Source organism: Drosophila novamexicana, unplaced genomic scaffold, assembly GCF_003285875.2.
Source record: "Drosophila novamexicana strain 15010-1031.04,08,12 unplaced genomic scaffold, DnovRS2.1 tig00001059-arrow-arrow-pilon, whole genome shotgun sequence".
Lineage (NCBI taxonomy): Eukaryota > Metazoa > Arthropoda > Insecta > Diptera > Drosophilidae > Drosophila > Drosophila novamexicana.
The window spans coordinates 907125-919753 of record NW_020824837.1 but is presented as its reverse complement, the minus strand read 5'-3'; the positions used below and the strand labels follow the sequence as shown (position 1 = coordinate 919753).

General features: G+C 42.5%; 1 protein-coding gene across 1 annotated transcript; it reads left to right on the top strand.

Moving 5' to 3' along the window:
* The first annotated feature begins 988 nt into the window (after positions 1–988).
* On the top strand, positions 989–11943 carry LOC115766005 (CD109 antigen). The gene is made up of 16 exons (XM_030709774.1): positions 989–1459; positions 6020–6197; positions 6278–6756; positions 7033–7363; positions 7433–7716; positions 7848–7959; positions 8021–8167; positions 8220–8343; positions 8404–8541; positions 8596–9009; positions 9067–9198; positions 9268–9686; positions 10041–10388; positions 10445–10978; positions 11039–11492; positions 11547–11943. The coding sequence occupies exons 1-16, from the start codon at positions 1368–1370 to the stop codon at positions 11762–11764; spliced, it is 4404 nt and encodes a 1467-aa protein (XP_030565634.1). The 5' UTR covers positions 989–1367; the 3' UTR covers positions 11765–11943.
* The last annotated feature ends 686 nt before the right edge of the window (positions 11944–12629 follow it).

Here is a 12629-nt window from a genome sequence, read left to right as displayed (position 1 = left end):
CTTCCCACCAGCTCTCATTCTCGCCAACCCTGATGCCCCCTGTTCATCCGTTCTTTTGCTTTGCATTCGGCATCGTTTTGCGCCCATCGCCATAACAAATGTCAAATGGCATTGCAATATTGATGTTAGAATATGTGAGGCGATTTTATTTGTGTGTGTGTGTGTGTGTGTGTGTACGTGCGTGTCTGCTATTTAGATTAGTGTATGCACTGGAAAAAAAGGAGCAATTGCTAATTGTAATTGGGGGAAAGTTAACATAAAGAACATGGCAAAAATATTGAAATACGAAGTGAATGCCAAGCGACTTTCTAGCTCTGTTCCAATTCAGCCCGTTCCAGGCATCTTTTTACTCACACACTCAATTAAGTATTTTATAAATTAAATTCTTTGTTTTTTAATTTTGCTCTAAGCTAAACCAAATACATCTGACTTTGCACACCTGTAGCGGGCCTTTGACGTACTAATCAACATTTCCTACCTTTTACTGAGGTCTGGCAACACTTTAACTTACATAAGCGCTTGTAAGCTAGTTCAGAGTTTAGCAGAGACACAAACCTCGAGTTCAGACAGCTAGCTCTGTCTAATATTATTAGAGCGAGAGAGTCCAAGAGGGTATTACAAAAATAGCTATCGACCCAAAATTAATTTACATTATTAATAAATAAAAATAAAAAAACAATAATATTTTACGAATTTAAAAATTAAACAATAGCATATATCTCAATTGAAAACATTCTTGTTATTAAGCATCGAACAATACAATTTCTTAGTAATTCGCTTATTTTTTAAAAAAAATTAAATGTTGTTAAGATTTTAGCGTGGACAGCCCAACCCCTACGCGTTTTAAGGCTGGACCGTCAGCGAAGACAACAACCACAAAGTGCTATAAGCTCTGCCAGCCCAGCCAAAGCTCAGCTGGCAGGTTGAAATGTGGCTAATGCAAGCCGAAAGCGTTAGCCGAAAAATCAGTTGAAAACAAGCTTACGAACGGGCAACAGGTGGAAGCGCTCCGAAACGAAAGTGAAACAAAAACAAAAGAAAAAAAAAATAAGGAAAAAAAACGTGAGCTTGGCCGTTGGCGCAATCGCGAATCTCGAGCGTCTGGTGCTGGTTGAACAAGTGAAGCAACAAAAATCAACAACAACAACAACATCAGGCCAAATCAAGCTTTGGGCCAAGTTAGTGGCGGGACGAGCGGTGCGAGCGGTGCAAAATTGTCGACTGCCCACACGGAAAGACAAAAACAAAAACCCGAATTAAAACGAATGCGAATTTTGTGTACTATGTGATATGTGCTAAGATACAATATTAAAAGCTTATGAGTGCAATAATTAATGATTAAAAATTAAATAAATAGAATATAAATAATGCTAAAAATGTGCGCGCAATGCGTCAACTTTGTGCTCGCGCTCACAAGCTGTCTACTTTTTGTGCTGCCAACGCTGACAGCTGCTCAGGGGTTAGTAAATAAAGCACAACAACAACCTCACACACACACACACAAACACATGCCTGCATGCCTGCTTAGACTCCCACACTTATTATGTATAGATAGCTGACAATGAGTGTGACAAATACGTTGCACACTAAATAATATAAAATGAAATGACATCACACGCTACTTAAACGAGTCGAAATCTCCAAAAAAAAAGATGGGAAAAAAACAAAAGACTTAAGCAACGAACTCGAATTTATTTGCTTGAAACACGCAGCCGCAAATGCCGGCAACTCAGACGCTCATTAACCAACCTCTGCCATATAATTTACAAGTTTGTAATCAAGCAAATTAACATTGAATAATGAAATGAACACAGCTTCCTAGACTTAGGTGCAGGACGGGGGGTTTGGCTTCGCAGATGCCCAGCACAACATTTGTGTGCAACATAATGTTTAATTAGTTTCAATTGACAAGCATTAAAACGTTTGTAAATTGCGAAGAGTTTTTTTTGCTTTATCACAAATGCAGGGTATCTACAGCTTAATAGTTATTCTCAGTCTGTGAATCACATTTCAACAATTTTGTTGACTCTAGTTTAAAAATGTTGACTCATCTGCTCTTGTTGAACGAGAACAAATATGCCTTATTACACATGTTTAGCTTGTTATACTCTGCCAGCGGGTGTCATAACTATGTCATGAACTGTGTAACGCATTGTAGAAAATACACCCCAGAAGCGCAGCTATAGCTAGATTAACTAAGGACTCAGTCTAGATGCCTTGTTGAAACTTCTGTGTATTTAAATACTTGGCATATGCTTTATACCTGGCACATTAATCTTGGCTGCTTACTCATGAATCTTCTAATAAACCTAACTAGCCTAAAAGTAAGCAGTCTGCGTTTATACCCTAACAAGCTGCTGATTATATAACTAAAACCCACGTCTCACGCATGCGTGCAAGGGTATTAAATCTTCGGCCCACGCGTGTTAACTGTTCTATCCAGTTTTATGTGCAATAAATAAAGCAAAAATGAAATGAAATAAAAATAAAATAAAGTTAAGCTGAGATTGGCAAGATTTCAGACGACCTACGCATTTCACTCAGACACCAGGGTGATGCAATGTGACGCGTTGTCCATGCTCACAAATGCCTATTTGAGGATTCACACTCGATTCGAGTGGCTCGTTGCATTCGAGCTAGCTGACCAATTAAGTATGACAATTACAAATTTAACGTGTATTTAAAATGCGAGCCAACCGGCTGCTGCTGCTGCCAGTTGACATACAACAAATACGCATATTTACTGTCTGATTTCCGATGGCTCACCTTGACTCGACTCGTCAAACTGACCAGTTGAGAAGGCAAATGAATGCACGAGTGTTGTTCAGAGGGTATTTAGTCTTGTTTTAAGAGAAGAAGACATTTCCAAAGCTGTCAATTATATATATATACTCTTGATCAGCAGCAACAGCCGAGTCTATAGAAATCTGTCTGTTTTCCTCTCTGTTTTTATGGGCATTTATATATTTCCGACGACATCGGATTACTATATGATACAGCTGACACAGGAATGGTCGGTTGACATAAACTTCTTGCATACAAAATTGTTGTGCTTATCAAGATAACTGAGCCCAACACGACATTAATTAATATAACTAAGCTTCTTACATATGAGTTATATCTTACTTGCATCAAACCATCTTATCATATAGCTGCCATTGGAACTATCGGTCGAACATTATGTTCTTCTATAAGACGCTGTTGCGGCTTATCACGAAAAGCTAAGCATGTATAAGTTCTACCATGCTACACATGTATAAGCTTAGTCTTAACTAATCTTAGCCAAAGAAAGAATCTTTCGAAATCTGAGATTGCGAGCTTTAAACTTTTCTTTGCATAACTGGAGAATCTCCATATGTCGACAAGGGTATTCAACATTCGTCTTGCCATAGCTGTTTATCTGGTTGTTTATTAAGATTCGCAGAATTCTGATTGATTTGTAGTTGGACACGACGTTGGCGTTAGCTTCTTTCTTGCCGCTTTGAGCCTTCAAGTGTTTTGCCAATTGTTACACTCTCTTGTTCCAAATACGGCTTAAGTTCAATTATTGCCCAACCATGAGTGTTGGCCAACCGATCATTCCGGCTCATACTCTGACCATATAGGGTGCAGCTCAAGGCAACTATATGAATAATTGTACATGTTATATATACACTCATATTATATACACTTAATCAAGCTGATATCAGCCGACATTTAACACACAAACCAAGCCCAACACGACGCAATCAAGCGGGACCTCTCCGACTGCATTTTGTGGCCAATTTGGAAAAGGAGAGATATAAAAATAAAAACTAAAACAAATACTAAAAAAGCGAAATTGTTTTTGGCCATTTGGGCGGAGCGCTGCTGAAGGAACCTGTTTTGTGCGCCCAACAAAACGTGACATAAACACAAAAGAAAATGTGGGAACAGGTTAAGCGGCGGCCAAACAGCAATTGAAATTAGAACAACCAGAAACTGTGAATTACGCCAAAAACAACAAAACAGGCCGACAACACGACACAGTTAGCCAGGTCTATAAATTTCGCAAGCTAAGTGAAAAGAGATGTTAAGACAAAAATAAACTCTCAGTCCCACTAGCGTCCAACAAATTAGTGGAAAGGCAACAAAAATAAGGAAACATTTTGTAGTCAGGCAGAACTGACTGGGTTACACCCCTTCACATTTTAAGAACACGCCACCCAACAAGATTATCAGGAGTTATCGATTTTTCCTAATTTTAATCGATTTTTTAAGAAAGTCCCTAGGTTTTCTTGATTCCTCACTTGTTCACTCTGGATATAAATATGTGGCAAGCACAATAAGAGTTATCGTTTTGTCGAATTTTAATCGTTTTTTAAAGGAACTTATCAGCGATCGTCTTGTCGATTTTCTTATCGATCTTTCAAATAACTCTCCAGTGAACGTTTTATCGGCTATGTTGGGATCCCTAACTAACTCATCTTAAAATTCTTCATACGAATTTGGACAGACTAGATTTCTGGTGGGCGTGACTAGCTTCTCGGAAAAAGTTCATTGCATAAAATCAATATACTCTCTTTACTTTGTGAACGTCAAAGCCAAAACAAGCACAAGACGCAGCACCAAAAACAAACACACTCCCAAGCTAAGTTATGTAAGCGACGCACCGAATTTGGCATACACTATAAATAGACATATGAGCATATTATACGAAATTATTGCAAATTTGGCAAACACATTAATAGCTGAAAGTATTTAGCTTGTAAAATTCCTTTAACAAGAAACAAAAATTTCCAATCGGGAGTGCAGGACTACGAGATACCCTGCACATAGCGCCAAAAATTTCTGTCTCACTCTACCCCGAATATTTCTAAATAAATATTAAATAGTATATTAAAAAGTTAGTTTGTAAAAATGCCAAATATATAGCAGAGTACTATTATTAATCAGTCCCGAGCTAATTACAAAAGCTTTCAGAGCAAATAAAAAGTAAATGATATGCAAAATTTTTACATAAAATAAGTTTTCTAAGCTTGAGTCATCTGACGGCAGCTGCAATTGTTGGCCATAATACTTTGTCATTACAAATTCTTCAAGCAATGTCGAACAGTTGAAGTTGTAGCAAAACCACAAAAAATATATATATTTGTAGTTATTGTCGCTGGCCGCAACGCCCCCGATGAGCTCTATGCCATTTCCGACATAAATCAAACCGAAACAGAAACCGAAACGCGGTCTCTCCACACGCTGACCCGTACCGAACTCGAACTCGAGACAAAGTACATTACCCCGGGTATTGTTTAAGTGTGTCTTCCGTTAAGCGCGTGAATGAATAGAAGAAAAACCGAAAATAACTACAGATTCAGTTACCATTTTAGCCACATTCATAGGTGTATTACGCTTGCGGAACATTGTCTTCGTTTCTTTGAGCTTTGCTGAATGAAGTACAACAATTTTGTAGTGTTGCCCTTGCCAAGATGGGTGCTATTGTTTTTATCATCAAGTGTGTCACGCATAGGAGAAGTCGCGCTTGTTTAGCTACATAAAGGTGTTTGTCATGACCGACTGACTGAAAGCTGGGAAGCTGAAGCTTGAAGAGAAGATTCTTTTTGGATGATGGAAGTGAGCACTAGAATGGGAGAAAACTCTCATAGTTTCTTTGAAAATTATTTAGAAGTTGAACTAGCAAACGTAAAGTCGCTGGTTCAAATCCAGCAGAAATTGTCATTACTTAAGAACCTTTTCCTTAAAATCGTTTAGAATGGATAGTTTACAAAATTAAGTTGTTATTCTATTTATTTCAAGTATAAGATCAGAATAGGGTTCCATAGGGAATTTTTGCATGTACAACATTCAATTTCTTCAATTATTGTTATATTATTATCCCAAACGCATTATGTTGACAAACATTGTACTAAATAGTCTAACTATAGTTTTTTTATGGGAGAGAAGAACCTTGCCTTATTTCTCAGATATTAATCAAACATATCTTACATCTGCTATATATGACTGCAAGAGTATTTCATTTGTATTATATTAATTTTTGGTTTTTCAGCCTCTATTCCATAATTGCCCCCAATACAGTGAGACCCAACTCACAGTACCATGTGGCTGTGAGCATACACAAGGCGGCGGAGCCCGCCAGAGTTAAGGTGGGCATACTGAGCAGTACGTACACCGATTTCAAGACCGTCGAGCTGAGGCCCTATTCAACCCAGCTGTTGCACTTTGAGGTGAACTCCGAGCCAGATTTTAAAACTCATTAAATCGATTATTAGAAAAACCTTTTTTTTGTCTTTGAATTTTCACACAGTTGCCGGCACTTAAGGCTGATCGCTATCGGCTGACAGCGGAAGGCCTGAGCGGCATAATCTTCACGAACGAGACGCAGCTGCATTTTGAGCCCAAGCAGCACACGGTGCTGGTGCAAACTGACAAGAGCATATATAAGCCGGGAGATCTGGTGCACTATCGCATATTGGTGCTCGATGCGAATCTAAAGCCCGCCCGCGGCTACGGACGCGTCCATGTTGAGATCCGGGATTCGGGCAACAATATCATCAGAAGCTATAAGGATATACGTCTCACGAATGCCATCTACTCCAATGAGCTGCAATTGTCGGACTATCCACGATTTGGCGACTGGTCCATTGTTGTCGATGTCGCCGAGCAGCAGCATCGGCAAACCTTTGAGATCTTGGATCACATATTGCCCAAGTTTGTGGTGGACATTGAGACGCCGCGACAGGCCATCTACAAGGATGGTAAAATTGCGGCCACAGTGAAGGCGCAGTAAGTGCCCGGTTTTCAAGTAAAAATAGGTTTAAAAGCGGGCCATGATTAATGATTTCTTAAAATCAAAATGCTTCAAAATTTACTCGAAATCGATAAATACCGAAACAATCGATAAATTCAATTCATAATTTCAGCTGCCATTCTTTAGCTTGTCTGGGAGTTTATATATATATATATAATAAATATGGAACAGTTAATCTAAATATTTCGATAACTAGTTTTTCAGAGCATCTCTTGGTCGCCCACATATTTATGGCTTTACTTCTCTTACAGCTACGCCTTTGGTCAGCCCATTGTGGGCGAGGCCACGCTCTCCATTTATCCCACGTTCTTTGGCTCACTGCAGCCGTTTGTCAATGATCTGATAACACGCAAAGTGGTGCCCATCGATGGCAGCGCCTACTTTGAGTTTGACATTGAGCAGGAGCTGCATCTGAAGCAGGACTACGAGCGTCAGTATCTATTGGATGCCCTGGTCGAGGAGCGCTCCACGGGCTCGGTGCAAAACTATTCCACGGTGCTTACACTCTATCTCAATCACTTTCGCGTGGAGGCCATCAAGCTGCCCAGCTATTATATACCAGGCGTTCCCTTTGAAGCCACTGTAAGTACTTAACTTTTCCTCTGGAAATTAGAATTTTATTATGATATACTTATATTAACTTCCTTATAGGCACGCATTCTTCGCAATGATGGCAGCCAATTAAGGGATTTCAATCCGGAGATCACCGCCTATTTGACAAACGTTTATGGCAGCAGTGAAATGTACAATCGTACGGTTTACAGCCTGGATGGACGTGGCGAGTTCAAGATGAAGTTCACCGTGCCTCTGGGTGATCGCGATGAGTACCATTCCATAATTGTCGACTATTTGGGCGTTGTCAGCGACGTGGGCAAGGTGCCGCGCAAGCATTTACACAGCAAGAACTACATAACCGCCAAGGTGCTCAATGATAAGTAAGTTATTAAAAATCGCTTTCGAGTTTGAACCATCGACCGGTGGCTTTCTAGTTCGACACTCAGACATTAGCAAAGCTAGATACTAGATACTATTTTCTACTGGAGCTAATAAATATTCATTTTTTTAGACCCATGGTTAATCAGGAAATTGCTGTTGCGGTGCGTTCCAATGAGCCAATGAAATACTTTATGTATCAGATTGTGGGACGCGGCGACATAATTCTCACGCGCACTGTGGATGTAAGTGATAAAAAGTGCCTGCATCTGGACGAAATACAAAATTCAATTAATCTTTCTGCAGGTGGCTGATAATAACTATCATACCATTAAATTTCTGGCTTCGTTTGCCATGATGCCACGCGCCAAGCTGCTCGTCTATATGATAGTCAATGGAGAGTTCGTCTACGACGAGCAGATTATACAATTCGAGGAGAATCTATTAAATGCGGTACGTAGACCTTACTTGAGGCAAGCTGGGATAACTAAATCTCTTCCCTTAGGTACAAATTGAAGCACCCATCCGAGCACCACCTGGTCAGGATATAGACATAGGCATCAGCACCAAGCCCTACTCCTATGTTGGTCTCATGGTTGTCGATCAAAATGCGGCAGCACTGCGCAGCGGTAGGTCAAACTACTCTAAGCAACCCACAAGACAGCTAACCTATCTGAAACTCTGTCTAGGCCATGATCTAACACACGAACGTCTAATGGATGCCCTTTATGCCTATGAGCTCAGCGACGTCAACACGCCCGTGGGCTCACCCGGAAAGGAGTCCGGTGTTATAACCATGTCCAATACGAATTACTTTGTGGAAAAGGGTAAGCAAACTATTTTACAAGCTTTATATATATTAAAGTGGGGTATTCTTACAGAGGCAGAGACGACACCAGCCATAGGTCGCGATAGCTCCAGCACAATGGAGGAGGACAAGTTGACAGCTGTGCGCAAGACTGATATCGGGCCCGCGCATAAGATTGAGGTGAACACATTGCCGCCCGGCAAGGGACGTTATGCCTTCTCCTATACACCCAAGCCCTATTGGCATAATCCTCGTGTGCATGTCATGCGTGATCCGGCGGACACGTGGCTTTTCCTCAACCTCTCGGCGAGCAGCGATGGTCGCAATACCATACATCGACGCATTCCGAGCGATATGACCTCTTGGCATCTGACCGCCTTTACTCTAGATCCTGTTAATGGCCTGGGTCTGAATGCGCCCAACAGCAAGCTGGAGGCCTACAAGGAATTCTACATAGCCACCGAGCTGCCCTATTCCATACGCAAAGGTGGATAGTGAGATGCGAATGTTGGAATATAATAACTCATGCTCGTACCCCTTTCAGATGAGCTCATTGCCTTGCCATTTGTGGTGCACAATAACAGGGACAGCGATCTGAGCGTCGACGTGACCTTCTACAATACTGCGCAGGACTTTGATTTTCCCCAGCTGGACACCAAGCAAGCCAATAAGCCCAGTGCGTGCAAGTTCCTGGAATGTTACTTGGACAAATAGTGTTAATTTCTTGTTTTCGATTTCCTTACAGAACTGGAACTCTACAGTCGTCGCACCATCCAAGTACCGGGCAAGTCGGCCCGCTCCATCTCATTCATTGTGACGCCTCGCCGTGTGGGCGCCCTGCCCGTCAAGGCTGTGGCAACCACCTCGCAAGCTGGCGACACTGTAGAACGTACGCTGCTAGTGGAGCATCCCGGTGCCACGGAGCGGGTGAATCGGGGTTTCCTCTTCGAGTTAAATTCCAGTGCGCAGCGCAAACAGAATGTTACCATTAAAGTGCCGCGGAATGCTATACCCGACTCAACGAGCATTGAGGTCAGTGCTGTGGGTGATCTGGTGGGCAGCATTGTGGGCAATCTACACCAACTCATCCAACTGCCCACGGGCTGTGGCGAGCAGACGATGGTCAACTTTGTGCCGAATCTGATGGTGCTGCGTTATTTGGGCGTAAGTTAGAAAATGATTATATGTACAAAACAAAATGCAAATATTACTTGTATGTGTGGAGAGTCGCAAATAAGATCACTCAGTCAATCGGTCAGTCACTCAATCACTCGAGCATCATTCAATCAGCCAACCAATCAGTCAATCACTTAGTCATTTAGCTACATAATTAGTCAGTGCACCAGCCAGTCAGTTAAACTGTTATCCAGCCAAAGACCTAATTAGTCAGTTAGTCATCCAGCCAGCCAATTATTCAGTCAGTCAGTCAATAAGGTAATCAATGATTCTATCAGTCAATCAACCATTTCATCAGTCAATCAAATAAATTATTGCTATCTTCAACCTAATCTCTTGCAGCGCTTGCGTCAACTGACTCCAGAGTTGGAGCTCAGCGCCACCAAGAACTTGGCTGTGGGCTATCAACGTCTGCTCTACTATCGCCACGAGAATGGCGCCTTTAGCGCTTTTGGACTGTCTGCCAAGCAGAGCTCAACGTGGCTGACAGCCTATGTGGCCAGATCGTTGCGCCAGGCGACGCCCTACATTCAAGTGGATGACCATGTGCTGCAGAGCGCCTTGGCCTATCTGGCCAGCGTACAGTCCAGCAATGGAGGCTACGAGGAGCACGGCGATATCTTTGAGCAGTTCGACGATGGGGGCATAAGTCTCACCGCCTTTGTGACGCTGGCCATGATGGAGAATGTGGTAAGTGGAAGACAAGATGAAATTCCTTAGAAAGCTCTATGTTGAATGCATTTAAGGATCTGCATGCCGAGTACCGCAACAACATCAATAAGGCGCTGGACTTTATCACCCGAGGCCTGGACACGGCCAGCAATCTGCATGCCATGGCGCTGGGCACCTATGTGCTCTCGAAGGCCAATCACAATGCCAAGGCCGCATTCCTGCAGCGTCTCGACTCGCTGGCCATGAATGCGAATGGTCGTAAATGGTGGAACAAGACGGCGCCATCAACGGAACAGCAATCGCCCTGGTATAATGCCACACGGAGCGTCAACATCGAGATCTCTGCATATGGAGCGCTGGCCTTGCTCGAGAATAATCTGGTGGGCGATGCGCTGCCCGTGCTCAATTGGCTGATGGATCAGCGTAATGCATTTGGTGGATTTGTCGGCTCACAGGACACGGTGGTGGGTCTGCAGGCGTTGCTCATGTTCGCCGAACGCTTCTCCAGCCAGGGCAACAATGTGCAGTTGGGCTTCCATTATGGCGAAGGCGCCGAGACCATACTGAATGTCAATGCGGAGAATTCGCTGGCACTGCAGAGTGTGGAGGTAAACCAAGTCCAAGACTCATCCAGACCAATTTGATAATTTCATTCCCATCTCCTACAGCTGCCCAGCAATATTAAGAACGTGAGCGTCTCGGCGACGGGACGTGGCCTGGCCCTCGCTCAGGTTAGCTACAAATACAATACGAACGTGACCAGCGCCTGGCCAAGATTTGTGCTGGATCCCACCGTCAATCGCAATTCCCATGCGGACTATCTGCATCTCTCAGCCTGCGCCAGTTTTGTGTCCGTGCCCGGCGATGCCGAACGCTCCAACATGGCTGTCATGGAGGTTCAGCTGCCCAGTGGCTTTGTCGTGGACACCGATACGCTGCCCACGCTGGAGTCCAGCGAGCGCATCAAAAAGGTCGAGACCCAACAGCGCAACACCAAAGTCATTATCTACTTTGACTATCTGGACAGACGTGAGGTGTGCCCCACGCTGCATGCCTATAAAACGGTGAAGGTCACCAAGCATCGACCCGTGCCCGTGGTCATGTATGACTACTACGATAGCGGTAGGTCTGGAAAATTATATGTCCTGCCCCACATCTAATCCATCTTCTATTCAGCTCGTCGCGCTCGTCAGTTCTATCGGGCGCCCAAGTCCAACATCTGTGACATTTGTGAGCATGCGAATTGTGGCGACATCTGCGAGAAGGCCGAGAAACGGGAATCCCATCGTCCCGACGATTACACGGCCACAGCAGGTCACAGTTCAGCTGGCAGCCGGAGGCCAATAGCTATGCTGCTGCTGGCACTGGCAGTTGTCCTGCAGCTGCGAGGCTAGAGTAGCAGTTGTGGGATAGGGGACGTGCTCCCATCTAGCTGGAGCCAGCAACGCGATAAACGGAAGCTTTAACAAAAAACCACTCAACTAATTAATAAGCTAGCCCTAGAAGAAATGTGAACTAAAACCAATTAATTTTAACGATGCTACAAGTTGCCAATAAAGAAAACAAAAACAGTTAACATTTACTAAAAACTAAACTGCAAGTGTTTTTTTCATTTATAAAATATTGCAACAATTTGAGTTCAACTTCATTTAAAAAACTATATCTCATAACAAGCTGCAAAACCCGTAGAAAATTTAAATCTTAAGCTCTAAATTATATTATACAAAGAAATTTAAATCCAGAAGATTCATAACAAAAGTTTCCTATCAAAGCTTCCGCGTTTTTTCCACACTTGCGGGCGGAAACGTAAAAACGCGTAACTTCATTGTAAGATATCATAATATTATCAACAATCACTCAGTCATTCAATCAGAAGAAAGTGTTATATATATATATGAATATTAATTAGAGAAAGAATGAGGCATGAAAACGGGCGGCTATTTATCCCTGCATGCCATATGCCAAGCATGGCCTGAATCGCTCTTATAAATGCGAAAGTTGGAAATCGATATTTATCGATTTTAAGAAAATTAAAAGAAATCGAAAATTATTTAACCAGTTCCGAATATAATCAAACTAAAATAACTTACAAGCCTTATTGGATATTTTAAGAGCATGAAATCTGCGAGATATGCCGGGACTGGAAAATCAACAATTATCGATTTTGGAAAAATAGCTACTGGGAGAGTCAATGCTCAAGGCAATTCAGGAAGCTAAATTCTAGCAGAAAAAATTAAAAATAACGTCTTGATTGAACTT

Coding starts and splice junctions, on each gene's coding strand:
- LOC115766005 (XM_030709774.1), top strand. CDS start 1,368: ATGCTAAAAATGTGCGCGCAATGCGTCAACTTTGTGCTCGCGCTCACA. Junction 7,717..7,847: donor GCCAAGGTGCTCAATGATAA/GTAAGTTATTAA, acceptor TCATTTTTTTAG/ACCCATGGTTAATCAGGAAA. Junction 10,389..10,444: donor TGGCCATGATGGAGAATGTG/GTAAGTGGAAGA, acceptor AATGCATTTAAG/GATCTGCATGCCGAGTACCG.